At 45.0% G+C, this 26030-nt stretch overlaps 1 protein-coding gene across 1 annotated transcript in view; it reads left to right on the top strand.

Annotated features, from left to right (window-relative positions):
• Positions 1-11358: 11358 nt before the first annotated feature.
• The window catches only part of LOC149343966 (phospholipid-transporting ATPase ABCA3-like), a 38055-nt gene continuing 23383 nt past the window's right edge, over positions 11359-26030 (top strand). The window contains exons 1-7 of the mRNA XM_089547113.1: positions 11359-11476; positions 13636-13769; positions 14731-14886; positions 16002-16212; positions 23701-23953; positions 24695-24762; positions 25475-25904. Of these exons, the coding sequence (XP_089403239.1) occupies positions 11359-11476; positions 13636-13769; positions 14731-14886; positions 16002-16212; positions 23701-23953; positions 24695-24762; positions 25475-25904 (1370 nt within the window). The remainder of the gene's footprint in view (positions 11477-13635; positions 13770-14730; positions 14887-16001; positions 16213-23700; positions 23954-24694; positions 24763-25474; positions 25905-26030) is intronic.

Here is a 26030-nt window from a genome sequence, read left to right as displayed (position 1 = left end):
CTCCGTGAAAAACTTGTATTTGCTGCTGAGCCGACGTCTCGTCGCGTTACGTGCTGCTTCTCTTGCACGCAGGCGGAGCCGGATGGGGCGTCCTCTTCAGGCGAGCAATGGGCCTGGACAGCGTCACCCTGTTCGAACTGCTCTCTGTGATGCTCGGCGTGTGCGCCTTGAACGTCTTCCTCATCTTCTACCTTAGCAACGTGTTGCCGTGGGCCACCGAGTACCCGCAGAACCCGCTCTTTTGCCTCATGGTAAGTGTTTGTTGAGCGGAGACAAAAAAAAAAAATGGGCGTTGCGATTAACTAAACAAAACGAGTAGCAACAAAGTAGGGGGTGATGCGCAGCTCGCATTTCGCAGCTTAACATCCATTCGGGGGATGCTGTTACGTGCCTTCGGTTGCTTGGTTTATTCCCATCAAAATCGGACACACACCGCAAAACGAAGGCGATGTGGCTGATAGAGTAAGTTTGGACTGATATTCTTATACGTTAATCTTTTACTTCAGCCACTATGCTTAATCAAGATTCCACGGCGTCTTATGAGCTTGGAACTCTGCAATGTACGGAGCGCCTGGGTATGCACAATTTCACAGCCATAAGCTGCACATCTTACACAACCTACGAAAGCGCTTTACATAATCCGGATAACCTTACAATCGCGCGGAAATAACTTCGGACAGTGCTGTAAACAAAAAGTATTCACACTTCAGAAACAACTCGGAAGTTCGAAGGGGGAGTCTAATTTTGCACTTGAAAGAATTGAAAGTTACCGACATCAAAGAGAACTGCATGTCTTAGGTGCTGTAATTCGCTTATTCAGACTTATATACCTAAGGGAGCTTTCAGAGATGCATGCATTCCTCACTTGCGACCTCCTCCTCGGCTTCGACGATTATGTCCGGATAGTGAGCTCGCCCATTAGTTCAAAAAGTCACATGGCGGAGAAAAGCACCTAGCAATTGTGAGCGCTTGTTTTGTTTCTAGACGAGTTCGGACCATTGCCGTAGCTAAAACTTGCGGGTCTAACGACACTGCGTAAGCAGATATGCTTTTACGATGTTCGCATGTCGCAGATCTTATCAATAATTGTTTGTACTTAAGCTATAGCTAAAGCAGCAGTTGTTTGTATAAGCGTGCAGATGAAAACACGTATGTGCGGCATGGAAGGTTGAACCGACCACATCTCACTTTCTGCGCTATGTTAGAGATAAATTCGTGGCTGGCGCGTGTCCTGTATTTATTTCCCTCTGCAGCAATAACTTCATGGCCTCTACTTTGCCATTTCCTCTTTCTTCGCAGTTTCACTCGCTTTCGAAGCGAATAGTGAGTGAATTTTCGAAACATCACTATGAAAATGATTTGCTATTGAGCAATGCTATTCACCGCTGGTTTACATGATGTATTCCGGGGACTGAAATGAGAACAGTTGGGGATAAGAGTTAATGGAGCTAATCTGCGATTCGCTGATGACATTGTTTTGCTAAATCACTCATGACATGAACTGCAAAGCATGATTAATGAGTTAGGCAGAGCTGAATGGTGGGGCTAAAAAGTAACGCGCAAAAAACCAAAGTAATGTTCAACAGTCTAGCAAGGGAACAGCACTTCGCAATCGGTAGCGAGCTGCTGGAAGTAGTAACAGCATATGTCTACTTAGGACAGGTAGCGACCGCTGATTTGTATCGTGAGAGAGAAATAACTAGAAGAATAATAATGGGGTGGGGCGCATATGCAGGTTCTCTGGGATCATGAATGGCAGTTTACCAATGTCCCTCAAGAGAAAAGTATACCACAGCTGCATCTTACCGCTACTCAGCTGAAAAGAGGGTTCAGCTTAAGGACAACGCAGCAAGCTATGAAAAGCAGAATGATAGGTGTTACATTAAGAGATCGGAAGCGAGCGGAGTGGTTCAGCGAACAAAAGCGGGTTCATGACATCCTAGTCGAAATCAAGATGAAGAAATGGGCTAGGGAAGGGCATGTAATGCGAAGGCAAGATAACCGCTGGCCCTTAAGGGTAAGGTAGTGGATTCCCAAAAGAATGAAAGTGTAGCAGGGGGCGGCACAAAGTTAGGTGGGTGGATGAGATTAAGTTTGCCGGAGTAGGATAGCCGTAGCTGGCACAGGTCAGGTTTAATTGGAGAGACATGGGAGAGGCATTTGCCCTGCAGTGGGCATAGTCAGGCTGATGATGATGATCAAATGCTTTGCCAGCTGCCTTGAATACGAAAAAAATATCCATTAGTGTTGCCGCTAACACCAACTCAAGAATCGGTGCCTGATTCTGTAGAGCTACTGAAGAACTAGTGACACTCCATCAATATGGCATGCATTCGTGTATAAGGACTTCAACAGCGACAGCTGTTAGTAGAACGTTAAGTTGGGCGAGTTGGTATGGATTCATGGTTGAAAAACCATGGTTTTCGTTGCCTTTACTCTTGTCTCTAGTCTTTTGTGCGCTGTTTTTCAACCATGAGCTGTTAGTGGCACATCCTCCCGATTGTGCGGCGCAGCGTTCGCACAAAGGAGTGCTGAGGCGGAAGAATGCAGCCAGAGCTGGGCTGGAACGCGAAACGGAGGGACAGAGGTGAGGAGCCCAAGTGTATGCCAGAATGGCTGCATATCACACCACCCTGTCATACTTGCGGTAATGTGGGCCTGCACTCTGTGTCCGAAATAAACAATATTGAATATTTTTAAAATGGAAGTGTATTAGTCGTATGGAACCAAATGAGTGCACTTGAGAGTTGCATGGCTTAGTCAACAGTATTTGTTTGTCCGAGAAGGTTAATTATTGAAAATTATATTGCTATCTTAAATATTGGTGTCCGGAATAGAGTGTAAGTGTGGAAGCTGCAGATCAGCTTTCAAAACAGCCTGCTGCAACGTTAGCGCCAAGGTGCCATTTAAATAGATTTGCTTCGCGGCCGTGAACAAGACTGGTAAAATAGAAAGGCTGGCAATTGGCAGTGGTGCTATTAGAGCGTCCGAAGACGCCTCTAGAAGAATTAAATCTGGTTTTCTCCGGGGCGGTGTCCCCGCCCTGGCTCTGCGTGCGCACTGGGAGTGCGATGTCATGTCACATGTGGTAGCTTTGCTAATTTGACTCGCTTTCTTTTAAGACTGAGAAATACAGCTTCGTAAATGGTACATCTATGCAAACATTTCAGCAAGGTTCTTGATCTGCATCTTCCGCACTGGCTCATTACTCCTGAAGCCATTAATAAACAGGTTCCTTATTGGTCTTTTCTACTGGTAACAACACCTTTTGATTGTCAACTGCACTTAGCTGATTTGACTGTGCTTGGAGTTGGAGACACCGATTTTTTTGAAGTTTCGACTAATTTTAGGTGAGACAGCCGGTATAATATAAACGACGCGGTGGCGCGCTGTTGTCCGTTGTCTCCGTCGTTAACTATTGCGAAGCTGAGCCGTCCCTTGCATTCGCCATCGGTTGAGTGACTACGTCACGCTATATGGGGATGTTGGGCCCTGTGGACGTACAGGCGCTATAGTGGGTACCAGTTCGGAAGCGGACTCTCAAGGTTGGTTTTGAGGAAAATGAAAGGTGCACCAACTGTTTTACTTCTCGGAGAACACCTGAACCAGGCCGTGAGGGAAGATAGGAAGGTCGGAGTGAAAGAAGAAATAGAGAAAGAGGTGTCGCAGTTGAGGGCTCCATAATAACATCCCACAAAACACCGACCCTTTGTGAAGAGTCCGCAAAGACCTAGCTCGTGGAGTAAAAGAGTGAAAAGAGAAGATCGAAATGTACATGTTCTGACGCACGATGCGCAAAGCCACGGTGTACAACTGATTTCACTCGCAATGGATCCAAAGGGGAGGGGGGGGGGCATATTCTAGGTTATTTCGATTCAGTTCACAACAAGGTTTGAGACGCTTTTAGGTCTTCCTCTTAGCGAAAGGAATTAACTATGTTTTCCACAGTACGGAGTACTGGGCTAATGTTAAAATGCATCCTGCAGATTTCGAGCAAAAAAACGAAGCTGAGCGAAGAATTTCAGCGCCTGTTCAGTCTTATTCTGTCCTACGCTTTTGTGACTTTACATCTGCAAGATTTTCTTTTCACTCGATTTCCGTGAAAACACAAGACTGTTTGAAAGCAGGCACAGAAAGTGATGACTTTTCTTAGAGCGGGATGTCGACACTAGGTGAGTATTTTGGCCAACACATGGTCGCGACGTTGTCTGTACTTGGCCAACACGCGGTCGCCGGCTGTGTTACGGCTGGACACAATTTCAACAGCTATCCGGCACCGTCTGCTAGCAGTCACGATCATAACTATTCGACATTGCCTCTAACTGCACTTCAGAGAGCTAAGTTGCGCTGGCATTGGCAGCATCATTTGCGTGGGCGTTTCGATGAGCATTAAGAATTCAAGAATTCATAACATGCAATTCACTCATAACAGTACTGCACGAACTCTGTTCTGTTGCGGAGATCCTGCGGTGACGAAACCGAAAGGCGCGCTAATTTAGCTGCTGTTTTCCGCAAATGGCCACCTTTATGGTTTCATATGCGTTGTTTCATCGCTCCAGAGAAGAATTGCTACTAACTGAAAGCACCAACTTATGTTTGAATGGTAAATTCAAATGAAGACGCGCTCAAAAATAAATTTAAGGGGCACGTAACTCCAATATGTGGTGGCAATGCGATGACATTAGAAGCTGTTGATACCGTTTCCTATTATTCCTCCCTCCAGCCAATGGTGAGGTCCTTTTCATTCTGTCAATGGGAATTCTCCGTTCTGGTTACCTCACTTAGCTTCAGCAAATGGGAGTGCTCCCTTCTGGTGACGTCACTTTCCTTCAGCGAATGGGTGAATTATGTCCGACGCCATATTTTGGCCCCATGGGGCTTGTCATGCAACGCATTCGAACTGCAGAGCTTGGTGATTTCTGCTCAAGCAGCTCCAGCTGGCATCAATGCATCCTGCAGCGAGTTGGGTACTCAGAACTGACTGAGCACTGCCGCAGAAATGAAGCGTGGTTATAATTTCAGGCCAAAGAAGACAAAAACTAAACACAAACGACGAGCATAGCCGGACTAAAATAACTCTAACTCACGGAACCCTGGCCATTCCCTTTTCTTTTGCATGCGTCATGTCATTCAGGAAAGAACAACTACTACACAATGCGGAGTAACCCAAGTCAGATCACCTACTTCGCAGTATGCTCAGACTGCCTGCACTCAGTCCGTGCATTCGTCTGCTCTGTGTGCGAACAGAACAGATCGATGCTGCAAAGTTCGCGCCCTCATTCGCGAGTTCAGCTGCGTGCCGGTAGACTGCCAGCAGCAGCAGCACGCGTTACCTTCGTGCTTGGCTCAGCAACACGTCCTTATGATTCCCCGATGGCTGCGGTGGAGCATTTTTGACTGCTCATAAGCTTTACGCCGTACCGGAACAGTCTTAAAAATGCGATGAAAACGCGTGGGAAATGTTTCCGACCTAACTCTGACGCAGCCTTTCTACCGAGGACCACTCCGATCAAGTTATCCGTTAGGTGCTGCGAACCTGCTTTTCTAATGTGGGCCTATCAAATCCGGATGTATGGTGACTATGCAGCATGCATGTGTGTGTGCGTGCTTGCTTAGCGCATTGAGAATGAAGAAGCGTTTAAAATTCCAACAAACGAATGAATGAATGAATGAATGAATGAATGAATGAATGAATGAATTAATGAATGAATGAATGAATGAATGAATGAATGAATGAATGAATGAATGAATGAATGAATGAATGAATGAATGAATGAGCGAGCGATCGAGCAAGCGAGCAGGGCTCGACCAAGAAGATTATGGCGATATGCCTGCACGAGTATTATAGTCATGAGTTCGTGAGAAGCAGAGGAATTCAGCATCACACTGCAGTCTCCGCGGTACGGATAGTAGTAAAAAGACAAGATGGCCATGGAAGAAAAGTCAAACACAGAAATTGAAGTCCCAGAGCAGAAGTGTGTAGGATATAGTCATCATGACCAAGAGCACAGGTGAAGAGCACGCTTTGTAGACAATTGACGCAATGCGCAGAACTTACGAAGAAGGAAATGTTTCGATTTAAATCGACTGCTCTGCTCCATGTTTTGGGCACGCAGACACTGAAGTCAATATGGACAGGCAAACTCCACAAGTGTTGAGCGGGCATAATCTGCCATAAAGCTTCTGGGCTGCAACGACTCAAAGAGGTGTTTTCCTCACATTCAGCCTGGTTACTGGATTCCTGGTCGTACGCTTCCCGTCAGCGAGGAAGTTCCGTTGGAGCAGCCCTATGCAGAACGTTTTGAGGAACATCCGAACGACGAGGTGGCCGTAGACATTCGTGGCCTTACCAAGGTAAGCAGACCGCGCAAACTGCTGACACCAGTGAAACGCTCGCTAATTTTTGTTGCAGCCGGGCATACGCCGCACTTTAAAGCATGCTTTTTACCGACGAAGGCGGGACGGTGATGAGAGTGGTAAATGAAAATGAGAGAACTTTTGTGCGTCGCAGTGAAAGTGAAAGTGAATAAAGCAACGAAACAAACCAGCGATTGTCTATTTACTTCTCGATAAAATCAAAAACTCAATATTAAAGCAATCCATTTCATGACATCACCTAACAAACAGAGGTAATTAGAAATGATTGCGATAAACCTGTTGTTCAGTGAGCCACGTCGGATTCTGATTTATAGCGGTCGATTATTGAGTGTTAAGGTTTGCTTTCCAAACACTACCGCCATGTTTGGGCCGGCTTAGTGTCGTTTCTAGTGCGTCTTAATTTTTTTTTCAGCATATCGATGCTTATAGTGCTTTCCTCTTCACTACGCATAAATCACTCTAAAAAAGCGTTATTTGGAGCATCGTGTTTTAGGACTTCAAGTGATCGGACAAAATATGCCCGTTATCCGAAGTCCCAGTCATCGCCACGCCGTTTGTTCCGTGCACGCCAGATGTGCACGGGCTACATACAGTAAACAACCAAACATGTAGGATATTCTAATGATCACTTGTCCTGCTGGTGATACCTCGACTCGGCCCCTTCTGCAGGATCATAATGCGCAGTTCCGCATTTGGGCTTCTCTGCATATCAAAGCTGGCCATAAGTTTGGGGAGGCCCATGCGTAATTCCGCAAATGGGCTTTCAGCATATTACAGCTGACCGAAAGGATCTTTAGCCCGATGCGTAGTTCCGCATTTGGGCTACAGGGCTAACGGTGTGGTGTTAGGTATGAAGCATTACGGAAGGATAAAATAGAAAATAAAAGACTTCCGGCTCGAGGCGTGTTCCGCTATAGCCACCCTGCGGTACCTTGCACTGGCAGCCATCTTCGGGTTGTCCATTCCTCCGCTGTCGCCGTGGCAGGTGGCGTTGTGCTCTGCTACTACGTGCCAACACGCCACTGTTACGCCGACTACGCCGATGTGGAACAAGGAACGGGCGCCTAAGAGCTGCGCTCTAAATACTCGAGCAGGGTGTGTGTCTGGGCAAGTTGGTTTTACATCCTGAACATGCAGCGCTGACAGACGAGAGATGAAGGAGAGACGAGACACACAGGGCGCTGCGTGCGTCGTCTCTCATTCGTCCCTCGTCTGCCAGCGCTGCATGTTCAGGCTCTAAAAACGACTCTTTTACTTCGTGAATGTGGAAGCGAGTGTCGGGTCGTCTTGTTTTCATCAGGTGTGGCATGCGGGAAAACCAACTGATAAATTTCGTATGCGGTCCGCACCCAGCACCGACCGATGACATATCCTGCCTTATGGGAATACTCCACTGAATAAAGAGCGGAGTAGAAAGCAAGGAGGACGCTCTTGTTCTGCTTTTCTGACATATTAAACTCGATCCTTGGATGATTTCTCCAGACATTAACTGACTGACAGTGGCAATCTCGACTAGTTAGCCCAATTGCAGGGAGGGGGAAAAACAGAGCAATCTACCTGTCTCACTCTTGGTTTTAACTTCTTTATCAGATGTTTGAATCTTGCCTCTGTTCGTCTTTGTGTACTGCTGCCGAAAAAAGGCAAAACTCGAAATTAGTTCGCAAACTGCGCAGCTTGTCGTATACTTTGCAGCTTTTGTAGTCCGTTGCATTCGGTCTCGTGTTTTGTGCTGCTTTTTTCCATTTTCATTTTGCAGAATATGTGGTCTCGCCATGGTGGCGCTTATGAAAGTCGAAGGTATTCTTTATTTAACATCGCGCGAGGACTGCACAGAACGCAGCGCCTAGAAAACTAGCGTTGTCCATGTTCTCTCGTTCCGCGTCTTTCAACCATGAATTAGTGGCAACTTGCCCGAATCGGCGCCTTTATCGACGGTATCCGATCGCTGCCGATTATAAAAAATTTCCGGTACCCATTTCGTAAACTGAACGTGAACCAGATAACGCAGATATTCGATTTGTATTCGAAGTTCATAACTTTAGAATGTCCGTATCTGTAATCGAATTTAGGAAATATATTTTTTTTTTGTACAACGTGGTTACGTTTTGCTACCCCACATCGCTATGTCGGCTTTAAAGCCCATAAGTGACACATTGGGCTGTGAAAGCGTGCAATACTCAATGACTCCGTGTGGCTTTCAAATTCATGTGATTGCTTAGCGCGCACTGACATCGCACAACATGCGGGCGCCGATTGCTTTGCGCCATTATCGAAAAGCGGACACCGCGATAGGGATCGAACCCGTGTCCTCGGGGCTCAGTTGCCGAATGTCGCGCTATGCACTGAGCGACAGCGGCGGGCTTTTCCACAAGAAAATCGCCCGAAAGAGGTTCTCGTTCATGGAATAGGCCCGGTTATTCTTGTTGGCCTGAAAGCCAGATGAAGAAATCGACTTGGTGAAAACACCTAATCAGCATCACGGAAAGCCTTTTATCAATCAGAATAACTATAATATAATGTGAGCGTAATAATGACGAACAGATATTAGGAATAAAGGGAAGATAACAAAATTTGCTACAAGTAGGGCCCGCGGTTGAGGGAAAGCAGGGCCCAGCTGAAAAGTTCCCCTCGTGCTTTAAGGAATTTTGAGCTTTAATGACGCCGACAATTTTTGAGAACATTTTAGAACGCCGCCAAATACAATCAGATGAAAACATACGATACACAGCTGCTTTAGCGGCGCAAAAAATAGAGTGTCGGCGTGTCCTTGCTAAAGAGATTTCCAGTGAGATCCGTTGAGAGTAAATTTTTCGTAACATTGTTGGTTGTTAGCTTTGGAATGAAGTGTTTTCTTTTACACCCGGTGACCCTAGGAATCCTAGACAAGAGGCTCGAAAGTGTTTTCTTTTACACCCGGTGACCCGAGGAATCCTAGACAAGAGGCTCGAATAGCTACGGAAGCACTTCTCGGGAGAGGCAAATTTTTATTCCACAGAAAAAGACTGAGAAGACGTTCGTCATTCTACGTAGCTGGGGAAGTTTGCTGTGTTAAGCTATGGAGGTGCACGTTTTTCAATATTCTCATTAAAGTGCCAGAGGCAAAGAGATATCCATAGAAGGAACGCTGAGGACCACTCCATCCAATCCTTCTTGTAAGTGAAAATTTGTTCTGTAGCTTTTTCTGGGTACGGTAATGTTTGTCCAACAGCAAATGAATTTTTATGACTGAAAAAATATTAATAAACAATATCCTGCCTCTCCATTCATACTTGTGAGGTCCACCATATAAATAACTGGTTGCTGCCGTTTTTAAGTTCAGGCTGCTGTAGCGTTTAAATCCTGTGGGATCAGCGTTTAAATAAATTTGGTACAAATGCACTGTCTACTGCACGAAATCGACCCGTAATGGCGCCACCTTTACTTGGTTTTCTGACAATGTCTAGCTTACAAAAGCTTTATTTTCTGTCGCAGTAGTCTGTTGCTGCTGCAATGCCGTATTCTATCCATACTAGCAAACGAACTTATCATCAGTGTCCCTTCAACACGACTCCAGGAGCCACGAATTCGAATGATAAGTAGAGCCTTCCGGAGTCCCGCTATGCCGTGCATGACGCGACGCCTTCTTTAGGTCACTCTATTCCCTCCGCGTCTTGTTCGAGTACCGAACAGATTTTTTAGCCTTATATGTGTTCCGCATGTAATATGACGTTACCTGGTTTGCAGCGCATATTCATTACCGCCTAGTGGCACATTTCGATCACAGAAGGATTAAAATATAATCGCATATATTGCATCATCAACCACCATCATCACTATCACCTGACAACGTCCACTGCAGGGCATATGTTAGAAAAGACTTTAAAAAGAGAAAAATAAAAGTGCCCAGCAGGACAGCATTCTTTTTACATATCCCTTCTATCAACCGAGTCCTGTTCTGGCTGTGATCACCTTATCCCAAAGAGCTTCCTAATCTCATCTTCCGACAGGACACCTCTTGTACGCGTACCTTCTCTAGGAATCCAGTCTGTTATGCTCAGGGACTATCGGCTATCTTACCTTCGAATCACATGCCCGGTTCATGCCCGTGTCGTCTTAATTTCTGCTATATCATTAACTCGCGTCTGCCTATGCTCTCTCATTATGCTCTCTTCCCATCTCTTAACCTTAGTCATATTTTATTTTCCATACCCCACTACTGTCCTCGATATGATTTCAACCCTTTTCGTTAGCCTCCACGTTTCTGCCCCATAGGTGAGTTACCGTGAGATACAGCTGTTATATACTTCCCTCATTAGGAGTACTGGTAAACTGGTATTAATGAGCTAAAAGTGCTACCATCTTACTAGAGTAAAACTCGAGGAGCCTATATTCATCACACAGTTCTCGACTAGTTCCAATTGTCCCATGGTACAAAAGGAGGAGCTCAGTGAAGAGTTGCTTTTTCTTTACTTCTAGGCCATAGAGGTTCATTCTTCATAATCTGTGCATTCAGGCAGAGCAACACCTGTACAGAAAGCAGTTTTACAAGGGACAGCCTCGTATTTCCGCCGCGGTGGCTGAGTGGTAAGGCGCCCGTCTACCGAGCCGGAGTACCCGGGTGCGAACCCGACCGCGGCGGCCGCGTTTCGATGGAGGAGAAACGCAAGAGGCGCCCGTGTGCTCTGCGATGTCAGTGCACGTTAAATATCCCCAGGTGGTCGAAATTATTCTGCAGACCTCCACTACGGCACCTGTTTCTCTCTTTCTTCTTTCACTCCCACCTTCCTCCCTTCCCTTACGGCGCGGTTCAGGTGTCCGCCGAGATATGTGAGACAGATGCTGCTCTATTTTCTTTCCTCAAAAACCAATTTACCAGCCTCGTATTGATACAGCCTGCACTGGTAGCCCTTCCAAAACCAATATTGTCGTTGAATGGAACTCCTGCTAGACTGAAGCCTTGAGTGTATATTCGGCGTTTACGCTTCCTCATGCACTCCCCAGATGTTCGGCCAGACCACCGCGCTCGACGGAGTCAGCCTCAAGATCTACGCGTCTCAGGTGACGGTGCTGGTGGGACACAACGGTGCCGGCAAGACGACGCTCATGTGCGCTCTGGCTGGTGAGTGGGGCCGCTGCGAAATGATACTCAGCGGGCGCCGAATGGGAGCGCTATTTTTTAAAGGAGAAGAATGTTTAGTCATAAGAGACAGTTATCACAAACGATACAGAAGGAGGCCGTGGTGGCTATATGCAAACTCAAGCTACGTTAACCCTCCTACTCACCATAGCGGCCAGACCTATCGGCAGGTCCGTGGGCTCGCCGCAAGCACTGGTAAAATTCAGTTGCTCTGCATTTAACCTTCTAAAACACTTAAACTATAGACTTGGGATTCTTCACGTTGTCCGGAGCTTCAGTGATCACACCCAGTGTGTGCCGCGAGCGGCTGGTGTGCAGTGCGTTCTTCAGTGACTCTGAGGTTCAACTTAGAGGCACTGAAGAGCAATGAAGAGCAAAAAAGAAAAAAGAGACGGAAACACACGGAAGCTAGATGCGCTAGGCAAATCATGACACCACACATAACATTTGCAGGTGCTCCTGATAGTTTTTTAAAGGTCTTGTCTTGGTGGCTTTGGTCTCTCGCCTGTTGCTTTGCAAATCGTTCTCGCCAAGTTGCTTTTCACTTGGCACACATCCCCTTAAATGTATATGGCATTTCTGTTCAGTTCATACCGTAACAGCACACGTGGTCATTTGGGTTATCGCACCTATCTTCTACGTGTGTCCGTTTTTGGCATGTTTTTTTGCTCGGTGGGTGTGCTGCCTGCACTAAATTCGGCGTCTCGGCAGCCTTGCTATAAACTTCAAATGTGGGGCTTCTGTGGGCGTCCTCTGCTTATGCGTGTTCGTGTCTGCTGCGCCAGTTCTCACAAACATTTCTTACCAATGCGTCTAACCTTCCACGCTTGTTAACCACATTTCTTGATTTTCTATTAGCTTGCAACATTTTTCAACGATAGCTTGATCAGCGCAGTTTTGTAGCAAAAATTCCGCAGTTATGAACGTTCAGGCTGTTCCGAGCATAAATAGCAAAGTAATACTTAACCCTAAATTCCTATACGCATCACAGTTTCGTTTATGCTTTATTTAATATCAGTCGACGTACAACAAGATCGAGGTTTTATATAGGTGCACTTCGCTTTTGGTGCCTTTTGTCAAGGAGCAGCTACGCGGCAAAATGCAGTTAGTAAATGTTGAAACACATAGTTTCTATTTTCTAGCATTTATTTTGGAATTTGCGATACTTTTGTGGCTTCGGGAGTTGACATGGTATAACCTAAGCTGCAAATCCAACAACTTTCAGTTAAACTGCCGCAACAGTTTCCCGAAGGCAGGACATCTGCATTTAAACCGTTTATGAAAATACCCGAGTAGTTCGCGCGTTAAAGGCCTTAATATAGACCAGACCAGATTGATCCAGACTCTTGAGCTCGACCTAGTGATAAATGCGATGTTTCAGGATGTTCTCTAAATGCATTCGCCTGGCGAATGGAATGGAAGCAGCGAAGGCCGGGTAGGTCCACTTATGAGTGTTTACTTCGTCCTGGCTTACATGGTATTCATGATAAAGTAGCTGTCACGGCCGGTGCATGAGTTCGCAGAGGTTACATGTCCTTTTGGGGGAGTCTCTCCGATATTATCTGCATTCGATCTAAAAGTTTCCGTTTAGCGACGTATCACGTTAAGAGGACTGGGGAGAAGGCGACTCAGATAATTTCATTGCTTTTTTGTGCTATATTTGCTCTCTGTAAATGGGCACTAGCCCCAGTGACTTCAGGCTGTCGCCGTCGCCGGCAGCTGAAAGCCATCGCCGAGGGCGTACACAGTACGTAGAAAACCGGCGAAAACGACGTAATCACAAGGAGAAGTACACAGGACAACGCTTCCAGCGTTGTCCTGTGTACTTCTCCTCCTTGTGATTGCGTAATTTTCGCTGGTTTTCTACGTACCATGTACCAACTGGCCCAACAAGCTACGCTTATTCAATAGTAATACACTCGTTGTGTTTTACCTCATCTGCTTTTCGGTTTTCAGGGGCGTAACAAATGTAGTAATCAATGATCCCTCACGCCTGTGCCCATTCGCTGTTCATCCGTGCTTCCTTGATCGCCGTTTGTCGTGTAGTGAACTTGAGCAATCTGCCATCCACAGGCTGAAATCTTCGCTTTCAATTAAACGTAAACATATTGCCTTTGTATCTCTTCCCTGCTGAACTTTAGGCCTACTCAGACCAACATCCGGCTCCATAAAGATCGATGGCGGCGACGGCCCCAAAAGCACTGCCTTCTGTCAGCAGTCCGACGTGCTGTTCCCTGATCTCACTGTCGTGGAGCACATCACCTACTACGGCCAGGTGAGCCACTATATTTACTTCTACTCCCTTTTTTTCCACTTTCAACGGCCACAAAGCGTTCTCGGATTCGTCAGCTCCCGCACACCGCTAGACACGTATATCTTCCAAACGATTTTATCAAGCGATAGATTTTCTCCAGCTTTCCTGGTAGATCACTATGCTTCTTGTGCATGCTCTGTTGCTTCGAATTAAAGTGAATGAGAAGGGGGCTGCAAAGGCTGTGATTTTTGCTAAAGCAGAGTCTTTTTGAGATTGCAGTGAGAATCATTTATTCAACCTTTCAATGAACGGTCCTCAACGCTTCATTCGCTCCTCTCAAGTATAAACCGATAAATTCAAGGTTATTAAAGCACTGGTGGTGCACGCCTTCAAACACAGCCCGCTAACGCATGCTCAGAAGCACACTTAAGTGCACTGGACACCTAGAAATCGAGGATGATGTACCCCTCTTAGAAGCGCAGTTTTCTCCACATTTTGATTCGTGCGGGTACTCTGCAGTAAGTAACGTTTTTATTGCACTGAAAGTGGTTTGACTATCACAGATCAATTCAAAAGTTGGTCATGACATTTAAAGAGACAATCAATTTATTACTCATGAATATACTTGAGCGAGGTTTTTATGTTTGTCGTGGTGCTTTACAATTCGAAATGGCACTTAACGACATTTCTTCTCTCTTCTGACAGCTGCTATTGATTAACATTTCGATTAGCTTCGCCAATACAACTCAAAATGTACATGTTCCGCAGACAGAAACCAACGGGCACACTTTCTTGATGCTTGGCACTTTGATCTGGAGCTACTAAGTTCAATCGCAGTAATAGCACTCGCTTCGTGTCTTGCTTGAAAATTCTCATCAATGATTTTTCAGTTGGCGTTTATTTCTCCGTTGCTAAAACTCGCTGCAATGGCATTTATGGGCAGAATCTGTACTGAGTCCCACCTTGTGTATACGCCCAACAGCTCCAGGGCCAGAGCCGTGAGCTGCTCATGAAGACCGTCGTCGACACGCTGGACTCCATGCGACTGGCCGACAAGCGGTACTTCTTCCCAGATGAACTATCCGGAGGCATGAGACGGCGGCTCAGCTTGTCCATTTCGCTCGTCACCAAGCCCAAGGTAACCGCCATGTAACGGGGGGCATAGGTGATACGTTTACCCTCTAATGATTTCGCACCAAAAGTTCAGAAATTTACGAGGAAAGGCGCGGTCGCAATCTTAAAGTGGGTGGACACGTGGGCTATACCGTAAAGGATATTAAAGAAGGGGCGAAATGAATAGACAATAAAAATAGCGTATGCTAGTTTTTCGTAACACTTGAGCGATCTCGCGAAACAAATTGGAGGGGACAATTAAGCTCCACTTTAAGGGTATGACGCGGTAGCACAGTGGAATAATCCCAATATATGCAGAATCGGGCATTCTCTACTTGATATTCATATATCTCTGGGAGTCCTCATAGCTTCATGACCGCTGCCGCGCACAGCAGCGTAAAGTCCTCGCCGCCCCCGAGAAGCCCGAGTCGTGCTCGAAAGCAATTATGAAAAAGTTGCAAATTATGGCCACTCTACTACTTGTTCCTACTTAGCACCCCATAGCGCACCTTTGTTTAACCACTCTGCTCTAGGTAAGCAAAAACGCAAAGCACCACTGCTCCACCCACAGTAAACCCGCTCTCGGCGGTAATTGTTTTGCGCTAAGCAGCGAAGTGCTGCACTTCTTTTCTCTTCTTTTTATTGCTTTCCCTTCCGACGCGCTCTAAGGACGTGCATTAGGAGTTAGCTGATTAAAGGACGTTTTGGTATCTCTCGCCACCCCCTAAAAAGTGATCTTATATATTCGGCATTATATCCTCGTGGTCAGGAATTAGCTTCAAATTAGCGGCTCTCTTGCATCTGGGTTCTCAGGAGCACCATGACTGGAAGCCAGCGCCAAAGGCATAACGATGACTTGAACCGCTGGATCATCATAGCGGTGATTTTGTTTGTATAACTAAATATTGAAGTCATTGTTACCTCTATTGCGCAAAGATCATAGACTGCACCGCTGATCACTGTCACATGTGTGTACAGAGCACAGAAGCGATCGGGTGTTTTCTATCTGTGTGTTTTCCGAAGTGCACGCACATTCCTTTCCGTATGCCCAGGTGACAGCGTTTGCTAAAATCAGAGTCTGAATGAAGCCAAGCTCTGATGAAATCGCTCAGGTGTGATCGATTGAAACCAAACGCGCAGCTCTTGATCCTGGACGAGCCGACAACGGGCATGGACCCCGAAACGCGGCGCAGCATTTGGGACCTGATCGGAAGCCTGCGCGGCAGTTCAACCGTCCTGCTCTCGACGCACGATATGGAAGAGGCCGATGTCCTGGCAGACCGCATAGTGATGATGAGCACGGGAAAGATCCTGTGCGCCGGCTCGCCTGCCTTCCTCAAGAAGGCATGCGGTACGTGCTGCATAGTTCGCTGGCGCTACCGTTACGTACGGTTAATGCGCTGTAAAAGGGTTCCTTCGCGCTTAGCATGAAATAATTCTTTTTAAGGCGAAAGCCTTTAATGCCTCATGCTGTCGTTAGCAGACGCGTCGGCAGATGTGTCGACAGACGCGTCGGCAGATTCGTCCGCCTTTCGGCGTCACTGCTTAAAATGCTCAAGGTTCCAGCATGAATAAAGGCGCATCTAATGAATGCAAGGGCTTCATAAATAAAATAAAAGGAGTAAAGACAAGAAAAGGAAAATAAAAAATAAAAATATGCAAAATAAACAACAATAAAAACAAAATAAAAATAAGATGAGGAAATAAAAATAAAAACAATAAAATTAAGAAAAAGAGCAAATAAATAAATAAAACAAAATATGAAAAATAAAAAGTAAATAAAAACAAACAGTGGCCAGGAAACGTTTTCGCCTTGCAGCACTTTAGAGAGCCGAAGTGCCCCCTGAATTTTTTTTGTGAGGGTTCTTAGCCCGATCTATTCTTATTCTGCTCGCCATTCACAATCTGAGATAGCCCTACTAGTAAACTCAGGGCTGGTAATCCGCGAGTAATGTGTTTGTTGTTAAACGTTTCTGTCCAAAAAGAAAAAGCGCCTATTGTTATGGGCACCACACAGTCTTGTTTCAAAGATGGCGCCGTACGGCGAGAAAGGGGTCTCAGGTTGCCTCTAGAAAAGAACTGGCCCAAAGTACGGCACGAGGACTAATTTCCACTGTCTAGATTAAGAACTGCGTTCGTGGCTTCCAGGACGGCACTCATTATCTGCCTTCTGCGGCCAAGAGGAACGCCCCACATATCTGTACAGGATAATCAAAGGTAGCCAGGTTAGGAAGATATTGCGAAAACGTATTACTGACAAGGAAATCGAAATATTTAGGTCAGAAGCACGGTTACCTAGAAAACGGCATTGCCAAATGTCAACAAAATTGAAGAATGCTCATTCCTCGAGAGAAAAACTGCTCAAATATTCAAGTTTTTAATTTATTTGATTGTTTTACATACTATGCACTAATTATTCAGTAGGCAGACTGTCAATTTCGTTTGCTGAGAATAGTGATAAATTTGGAGAGAAAAAAATTATGAAATATGTCGTGGGGAAGCTTTCGCAACTTTGCCATGACGTAACGAATCGCCATATACAACTTGCGATGAGTATACATAGCGTGATAAAGGTGAAGGTGAGAGTATTTCAGGCTTATTTCCGCCGTTGCGAAGAAGTTGCCGCTGCTTAGCAGAAGTTTCAAAGAGGCCTCAAGTGTCGTGTGAAGCTATCTCTAAGATATTTTTGCTGCGCGTCTATGAGGCATACCTGCTTTAGATTTGCAGAATGGATAAGCATCTAGCTCCTGCAAAGTGCACTGGGATTTGTCGTTATACAAGAAATGTAAACACAAGACACATGAAACCAAATCTGTTGTATTTGAACTCACTATCGTTTTCAAAAATCGGAGAAAAAACATCATATTTCTTCCTAACCTTTGTGAAACGATTCTCCAGAGGGAGGCGAAAAGGAATACAAAAGAGCATCTTGCTTTTTATTATGTCTAGCACTCTTATCAAAGGTCAATGCCTTGGCTTTATGGAGCATCGGTAGAAACCCCAAAATGAATTTGGGAAGGCAGCAAACACGCCGTCCACTGTTCTAAATTGATTCCACATGCGAAGACTGCGGCCTTTATCAGCAAGGGAGAGAATACTTAATATTATTTTATATACCACCACCAGTCTGTGACGTCAGTAGGATACGATAGCGCCGCTGTTGCCGGGTGCTGGTGCTGCCCATGGAAATCTATTAGTTTATTTTGAGATATTTTCAATCCATTTTCGAGATTTTTACAGGAGTGTACAAGAACATATGGTGTGCAAATAGTTTCACTGACTATAGTTTGAAGTTTAACAATATCATTATACACATGCAACACATGGGCCATAGACAAAGAAGTAATCAAGTCATAAAACAAGAATGGCACTTGCATATCATAAATACATTACAAGAAAGCTTAGCAGTAAAGAAGAAAAAAAATAGATTCATGCCGAAGTAAATGGAAGAACATAACTGTCCGCTAGCTTGACAAATTTATCCAAGGCAGGCTGAACTGTAATAAATGGATGGTTACAATCTCGGACTACTTGCGGAAAAATTTAACATCGGAAGGTATTAGTCTTGGTTTCAGCCGGCATTTTCTCATAATTAAGTTTAAATTATTGCCGCTTTTGATAAGAGAGGTATTCGAAACTATGAAAATGAGACCATCCTTCGTTAAAAAAGCTGGGTAGAGTCTAGAACAAAACGATTAAGTGCAAAAAACTTTCTGTAAACCGTTAATTGGGTTGTTTTATACACATGTTAGCTATGAACTGACGTTTTACAGTTTCACATTCTGTCCTCAAATGTGCTCAGTTTCTTTACGAAGGACGACGTTACATGTGCATTGTGACATTACAATGTTTTGTTTACCTGCATTGCTGTGGGCCGCACTCGCAGCTTTCACCGGCACCAGGCACCAGCTTTCATCGCCACCGCAGCCTGCTTACATCACAGACCAGTGTTAGTGCATAAAAATGTGATTAGGTATTGGCATTTTGGCGAATTTAATGCAGCGGACAGCGTATTTGTTGCTTTCGTATCTTCATTTGGGCGCTTCTGCCGATTGTCGAGAAGGCACGGATTTCAGCTTTCATATCATTCTCGGGAACAACAGCGTAGCACGTTACATAGTATTTTTTCGCCTCCTCCTCCTAGACACTGGTTTCAAAAATTTGGAGAAAAAATGGGCTACGTTTTTTTCCTTCTGATTTGTGAAAAACACTAGTACCGTATAGTCTCTCCTAAGGGCTGCACCACCGGTTTTGGACTGGATAACTCAGAAAAAAAATAAGTTGATACGTTTGTTTGTTCGTGTCCGGGCCGCACGTTGAAAATTTACAGCAGAATTTAAAAGGAAAAATTTGGAGCCCTTAGACTAATTTATATGGTATATTGAAAAAAAGCTCTAAATTTGGGACAACTTTCATTGAGCTTAAATTCCTTATATGATAAAGGTGCTCTCTTTTAGTACCCTGGTACTTATCTATTATTCAAATTTCCAGCAGGTGCGCTTCACAGTCCCGGAGAACAAAACCTTGAGACACCTCACGTGAGACTAGTGCAAGTTTTGAAATTTCTTCAAGGAAGAGGTAACCCCGTCGCAACGGCACAAATAAGCCTTAGGTATCCTCGTCAACTTCAGTTTTATCTAGCAAAATATAACCAGCGTGGCTTGTGTACGGCTTCATTCGTACGTCATTGGGATGCATGCAAATAGCGCCGTGCGCGAAAATATTGCCTCTCCCACGATGTTGTTCATAACCTGTTTCTCCCGAAATGTTATCATCCTCATAAAATTCGCGTTCGTAAAATTCATTGTTCGCGTTTTGAAATGTGTGCATAATTTCTAAGATAATCAAGCAAATTATAAAAAATGTCAAATTTGCGTAGCTACGCTATATGCGACTTATGTGGGCGAGCACTTTGGCGCTCACTCATGATCCGGTGTTCAGATCCATTGTTAACGGATGGAAGTTCGATGAGCGATAAGGGGCGAATGCCCATATATGCGGAATTAGCCAATCTCTACTTCACAATCATAGATTCCTCATGCCAGTCCTGGGGCAGGGGTGCAGTCTTTCAGCGACGCGCCACTTCCCTGCGAAGGCAGTTGCTGCCTTCGGTACGCTTGTGAGACCTAGGTTGCTCTTCGAGAGCAACCTCTCGTGACCGGTCATTAGTTGAATGGCTGGCTGCAACGGTAGGCAGTGTGTATATTGTGAATCTTATGACGGAGCGAGCTTTATTCCCACTGGAAAGTATGGCAGCCAGTTCTCCGAAGACGACGGTGGCTCTGTGGTCACAATATACCAGATGTCCCAGCTAAATGTAACCAAACTTTTAAAAAACACGGTATGTCCTAGCCGTCTGAAGCCAAATGAGGGTTGTTTAGAGTCGCATGGCCTAGTCTGCATTATTTTTTTCGTTCTTCAAGGTTGGCTAATTAGTTAGGCTTAATTAACTAACTTTTTAATTATTGACTTGAGGAACAAAGTGTCAATGGAAAAGTTGTAGATCGCTTTGAGAAACAGCTTACTGAGACATTTGCAGCAAAGTAATATTTACGTAAAGTAGTTTTTTTACCGGCCTTTAACCATAACCCGCAAAATAAGAAAAAGCTGCCACATGACAACTGTGCCACTTCAACGTCCCAAGACACGCCTTAAAGAATAAAATCGGTTTTTTCTGAAGTCCTCTTCTCGGTGAGACTTTGGGTGCATACTGTGGCAGAGAAGTGAGCAACCAGCTGGTCACGTGATAACTTTTTTTGAAGGCCAGTAAATGAAGCTACGTAAATCGTAACTTGACGCTAACAGCACTACGAGCGGTTTTTCGAGGCGATCTAAAACTTTTCCATTGACACTTTCTTCCTGAAGTCAATAATTAAAAAGTTAGATAATTAAACTTAACTAATTAATTAACTAGGAAGAGCTAAAAGATACTCAATACTAGGCCACGCGACTATGAACAAATCTCAGTTCGTTTCACTGGACTAGGACACTTCGCCTTTTTTAAAAGTTTGGTTACATAGAGCTGGGACACCCGGTATATATGCTATCTACACCCGGTGTTTCAGCGAAGGTGAACCCGAAGTTTTGTGCGTAAGTTTTTTGAGGTATGAAGGCTGCTTTTGCGACGCAGTAATGATACATGCTCTGGCCAGCGTTAAAAAACCGCTGAATAAATTTCACAAGTTGACGGCATAACTAATTTCTGGTAATTAACCTTTTAACAGTCGGCATTAGGCAATCCGTTGCAATTAGATTTGTAGCCGGTCGTTATAAATACCCATATCAGTTTCTCGTATTCCAAAAACTGATAACCCTTGTTGCTGTGGCCCAACAAGTTTTGCTAACACCGTGCCAAAATGAAATACGCTTTTGAGAAGCATTCAGTCAAAACAACCACTCCAGTGCACGTGACTGCTTGAAATAGCCAAATTTTGTCGAGCCACAGCACCGAGGGTAATTATGTTTTAGAAATCACATATAGATATAGGGATAGGAAAGTAGGTTCCGTTGGCTTCCGTAGGGAAAAAGTTGAGTGATGTTGGCATTTCTCAGACGCATTTATTGTGAACGTTTCGTTGTTGGTGCGGTCTTTCCGGACTGCATGACACGCACCCCCCCCCCCACACACACACACACACAGGATGTTTCAGCGAACCCTTTCAAAAATGTTCAAAAATAGGCTTTTTGGGCAAAAATGTGGCTTTTGTGGCATAGTATTACCAGTGTTGGCAGACACCACAAAACCGATGAATCGTCTTTAGTACGATGGTTAACTAATTTTTGATGATTAGCGTTTCAACTAGTAGATTTAGGCGCATAGTTGCAATCAGAGATTTGTAGCCGGTCGTTAGTAATAGGCATATCAGCTTTTAGAATTTCGAAAAGGCGATTATCTTCGCCGCTGTGGCTCGACAAAATCTGACTGCACCGTGAGAAAATACATGTGCTTTCGCACGCATGCAGACAAAGTAAGCCCTCCAGTCCACGTGACTAGTCGAAAAAGCCTAATTTTGTCGAGTCACAGCGGCCAGGTTAATCACGTTTTCGAAATTCTCAAAAATGATATGTCTATTATTATCAACCGGCTACATATCTCTAATTACAACTAGGCGCCTAACTCTAATAGTTAAAAAAGTTAATTAATAAAAATTAGTTAATCAACTTCCTATTTGTGTCGACCCACCGGTTTTCTGGTGTCCGCCAACACTAGTAATACTATGCCGCAAAAGCCATATTTTTGTCCCACCGAACCTATCTTTGAAAATTTTTCAACGTGTTCAGCGTGTTTTCAACGTGTTCAACGGACGGACGGACGGACGGACGGACGGACGGACGGACGGACGGATGGATGGATGGATGGATGGATGGTGCGTTGCCTTTGAAACGGGGTGGTATCATGCTCGGCTTTTTTGTCTTATTTTTGTTTCAGTGCTTTAAATGGTCTTAAAATTCGCCATTTTCTGTAAATGGCCGTCGATAGCAATCCACCGCATCTTGTTAACGTGACACATCGCTGTTGGTCTGTAGAAAGACACCAAGTAGCCTTTAGGTAAAAGGCTTTTAGGACAAAGGCCTTTAGAGTGGAAGCCTTTAAATCGAACGCATTTGCCCTAAAGGTCTTAACCCGACAGGCATCTTACACATTAGTATTAGTTACGGAATAGTACTAAGTAGTGTACAAATATATTCAACTGTAACCCCATGACGAGACACGAATGTTTTTGCATTCACACCACATAAATAGTTTTAAATGTCCTCCGCAATTTTAGAACATAAACTAACACGTTATGTATAGCTTCAGGATGAGAATGGCGAAAATTTTTATTCAAATACGTGAAGCATCCGTAGAGTGCTATAACAAGCATTCATCTTGGTACTTTGGTGTCTCAACGAATGATGTACACCTTTGTGTCCTTGCTTCCACAGCTCGTGTGTCTACTGGCAGCGTAGTCTCTAAATTGCATATGTAGACCTTCCAATAGTCCGCGGTTACTAACGATACAAAGAGCGAAATGGCCAGCGATTCCCTCAGAGGCTGGGTCAGTAAAGGAACCTACTCTACTTCCCGTTGTGCCGTAATCTCTCCCAGTCTTGACCACGCTCGTGATTACGCGTCATCTAATAATCAGCTCCAAAATCGTAGTTTCGGTCTGAGCAGCCAAATGTTTGTCTGATACGTAGGGTAACCACACGCTCTCCTTGCGCTATTCAGCCTGCAACATACGCATATACCAGGCGTCCCAGCTAAATGTAACCAAGCTTTTAAAAAACACGGGATGCCCTAGCCGTCTGAAACCAACTGAGGGTTCTTTAGAGTCGCGTGACCTAGTCTGCAGTATTTTGTCGTTCTTCAAGGTTACGTAATTAGTTAAGCTTAATTAACTGACTTTTTAATTATTGACTTGATGAACAAAGTGTCAATGGATAAGTTGTAGATAACTTTCTTTTAAGGCGAATAAAGCTACGCAAATCGTACCGTGATGGAAACAGCACTACTAGGGGTTTTTCCAGGTGATCTAAAACATTTCCATTGACACTTTTTTCCTGAAGTCAATAATTAAAAAGTTAGATAATTAAGCTTAACTAATTAATTAACATTGAAGAATGAAAAAATACTCGAGACTAGGCCATGCGACTCTGAACAACCTCCAGTTGATATCACTGTACTAGGACACTTCGTCTTTTTTAAAAGGATGGTTACATTTAGCTGGGACGCCCGGTATATCGATGAGAGCACGGTGAAAAGATTTTCCTGTCTGCTATTTCGGAATGAGAGACACGCGCGACGTCCGAAGAGCAGGGTGGACCACATTGCATCTCATTCTTTCTGATGCTGCAGGCGTCGGGTACACAGTCCACCTAAGCACGAAGCCGAGTGAGTTCCAGACGCTCGACACGCTGAGTGTCATCCGGAAGGCCGCTCCCAATGCGGTCATCAAGGACGTGAAGCCGGGCAGCGTGTCGGTAGGCTTGCACACCCTGGAGCACGCCGGCTTTGTCGCCATGTTCCGCACCCTGGAGGTACAGGCCGAGCAGTTGGGCATCGAGAGCTTCCGGGTCACTGTGGCTACTATGACAGACGCGTATAAAAAGTAAGTCACCACTTATCTGTCGGTCATTCTTCCCCTTGTTCAGCAGATAGAGGCATTGGGTATCCTCGGATGGCATCTGGGTATTAAAGCGAAATTCCAGGGGAAGTAAAACCGCTTACTGCAGTGCCACTGGCGCGTAAGAAGGGCGCAAAAAAAAGTGCGTTCATGCATGCCGAACGTATGTAGGGCTAACTGAAATTGTTCGACTGCACGGCATTTAGCTGAAACATAGGCACAGAAACAAAGAGCCAGTACAGATGTTGCCCTCGTCTACTTCCATTGCCGATGGTTTTAACTCACCCTTTTATGCAAACAAATACTGATATGGTCGCAATTTCATTTTAAAGATTGCGTGTCTTATTTGTACGGTAATGCCCTCTGTTGTTTTCTTTTCCTCTCTGCCTTTTTTGCTTGCGTTTTTGATGTAACCCGAGCCATCGCTTGTATAAACATGTGTATCGCCTTCGCCGCACGCTGCTGTGCTGCTCTGTATGCTGGGAGGTCAGTACTCCTCAAGCTGTATTTACAGCTTTTTACCTGCCCTCCTCGCAAAATTCCCTTTGTTGCGGATTAAATTACTTACTTTCTTGTTTACTTATTTACCTTGTTTTTGTGTCCAGCTTATGTACGCCCGGGAGCAGCAGCGGAAACTTTTTTTCAGGTGGCAGAAAGCCTTATGAATGCTAACACAATAAATGCAATAGTGTCACGCTGGTTTCTGGGTTTTCTCTTTCTGTTCAGAATTAACAAGCTTTGGGTTGCACAAGTAGCAATGGATGGCTCGCAGGTCGAGGCCAGGTCTGCTGAAAGTAAGTTTGGATTTTACTTGTTTCACTAAAGAGATGGAATTCCATGATGCATTAAAATCTGTTGTGTTCAGATATCTGAAATGGTTGTAATGCTGGCCGTCTTTTTATCTGTGAGCATAGATGTAGTTTAGGTGCGTGCAGTAGTCTATACATTGGAGCAGAAAATTAGTACCGATATCCCGTATATTAATTTGAGGTATGTTAACTTGAAGTTTTAATACATCAAATTTTTGCGGCATGTTCATATCGTAAGTTCGCATTAAAAAACTAAAGTTAATCTCCGCGAAGGCATCAAAGGCAGCTAGCGTAAATGCTATTTGTTTTAGAAGAACTTCAATATGAGCTAGATGATGTGTAGTGCGTCGTTCAAGCGTTGTGTTTGTGTTTAGGCGCTATTCTTTCCTTTCTGAACTGCTATTTGTGTTACCTGACAATAGCGAAAAAAATATATATTACTTAAAGGCCCATATTTTCGTGTACATTGTGTGCTGTGGTTAAAGATAAGGCAAAGATCCTCGTTAACTATTTTGATAGTCCAGAGAGTAAGTTTACCTGAAGTGACGAAATTTATGTGACAAATGAAACTGACAGCATTATATCGCACCCAAGAGCTAACGCTTCGTGGCCCTGGCGTCGTTCTAAGCCAACTGTCCGTCATTCCTGTAAGGTGAGCGTTAAAGCCACACACGTGACGCGTCACATTGGTCTGCAGCCTCGCAGCAAGAGACTGTGTTGTCGTGCACGGGCGTCGCCACGTCTCCCAACAACGGACAGCGAATGCAAGCCCTGCTAGCCAAGCGGCTGCTTTACTGGACGCGGTCACCGCTTGCCATCTTGGGCTGGCTCCTCACGGTGGCGCTGTTCTTCCTCTGGTGCGCCGCTTTTAAGGCGCCCTCAGCAGAAGAGGCGCAGGCGGTGAGCCTGGAGGTGAGCAGCAAGGCCCACTTCGGTGGCGCCCGCTGCTTCCTGCAGGCGACGCCAGAGACAAACTTCTCGCGCCACTTCAAGGACCTTGCCAAGCTGGAGGGCGCCACCGTCACTCGGATGCACAACGCGGAGAAAGAACTGGTGGCATTCGCCCGGAAGGATTTCGTCAAGTACTACTCTCACTACGCCTACGGCTTCGTGGACTACGGCTACAGGTGATTGTTTCATCTCGTCTCAGACGAAAGACAGTTGATATGCGGCGACCGGCGCCAGCCGGAAGTACAGGCGCGAGAAATATAAAAGAGATCATCATTGTGAAGCTCAGGCAGCTAATTTATTCT

Source organism: Amblyomma mixtum, chromosome 5, assembly GCF_055824585.1.
Source record: "Amblyomma mixtum isolate Tamu chromosome 5, ASM5582458v1, whole genome shotgun sequence".
NCBI lineage: Eukaryota > Metazoa > Arthropoda > Arachnida > Ixodida > Ixodidae > Amblyomma > Amblyomma mixtum.
The sequence above is the reverse complement of the archived record's forward strand: the minus strand, read 5'-3'. Positions and strand labels throughout refer to the sequence as shown.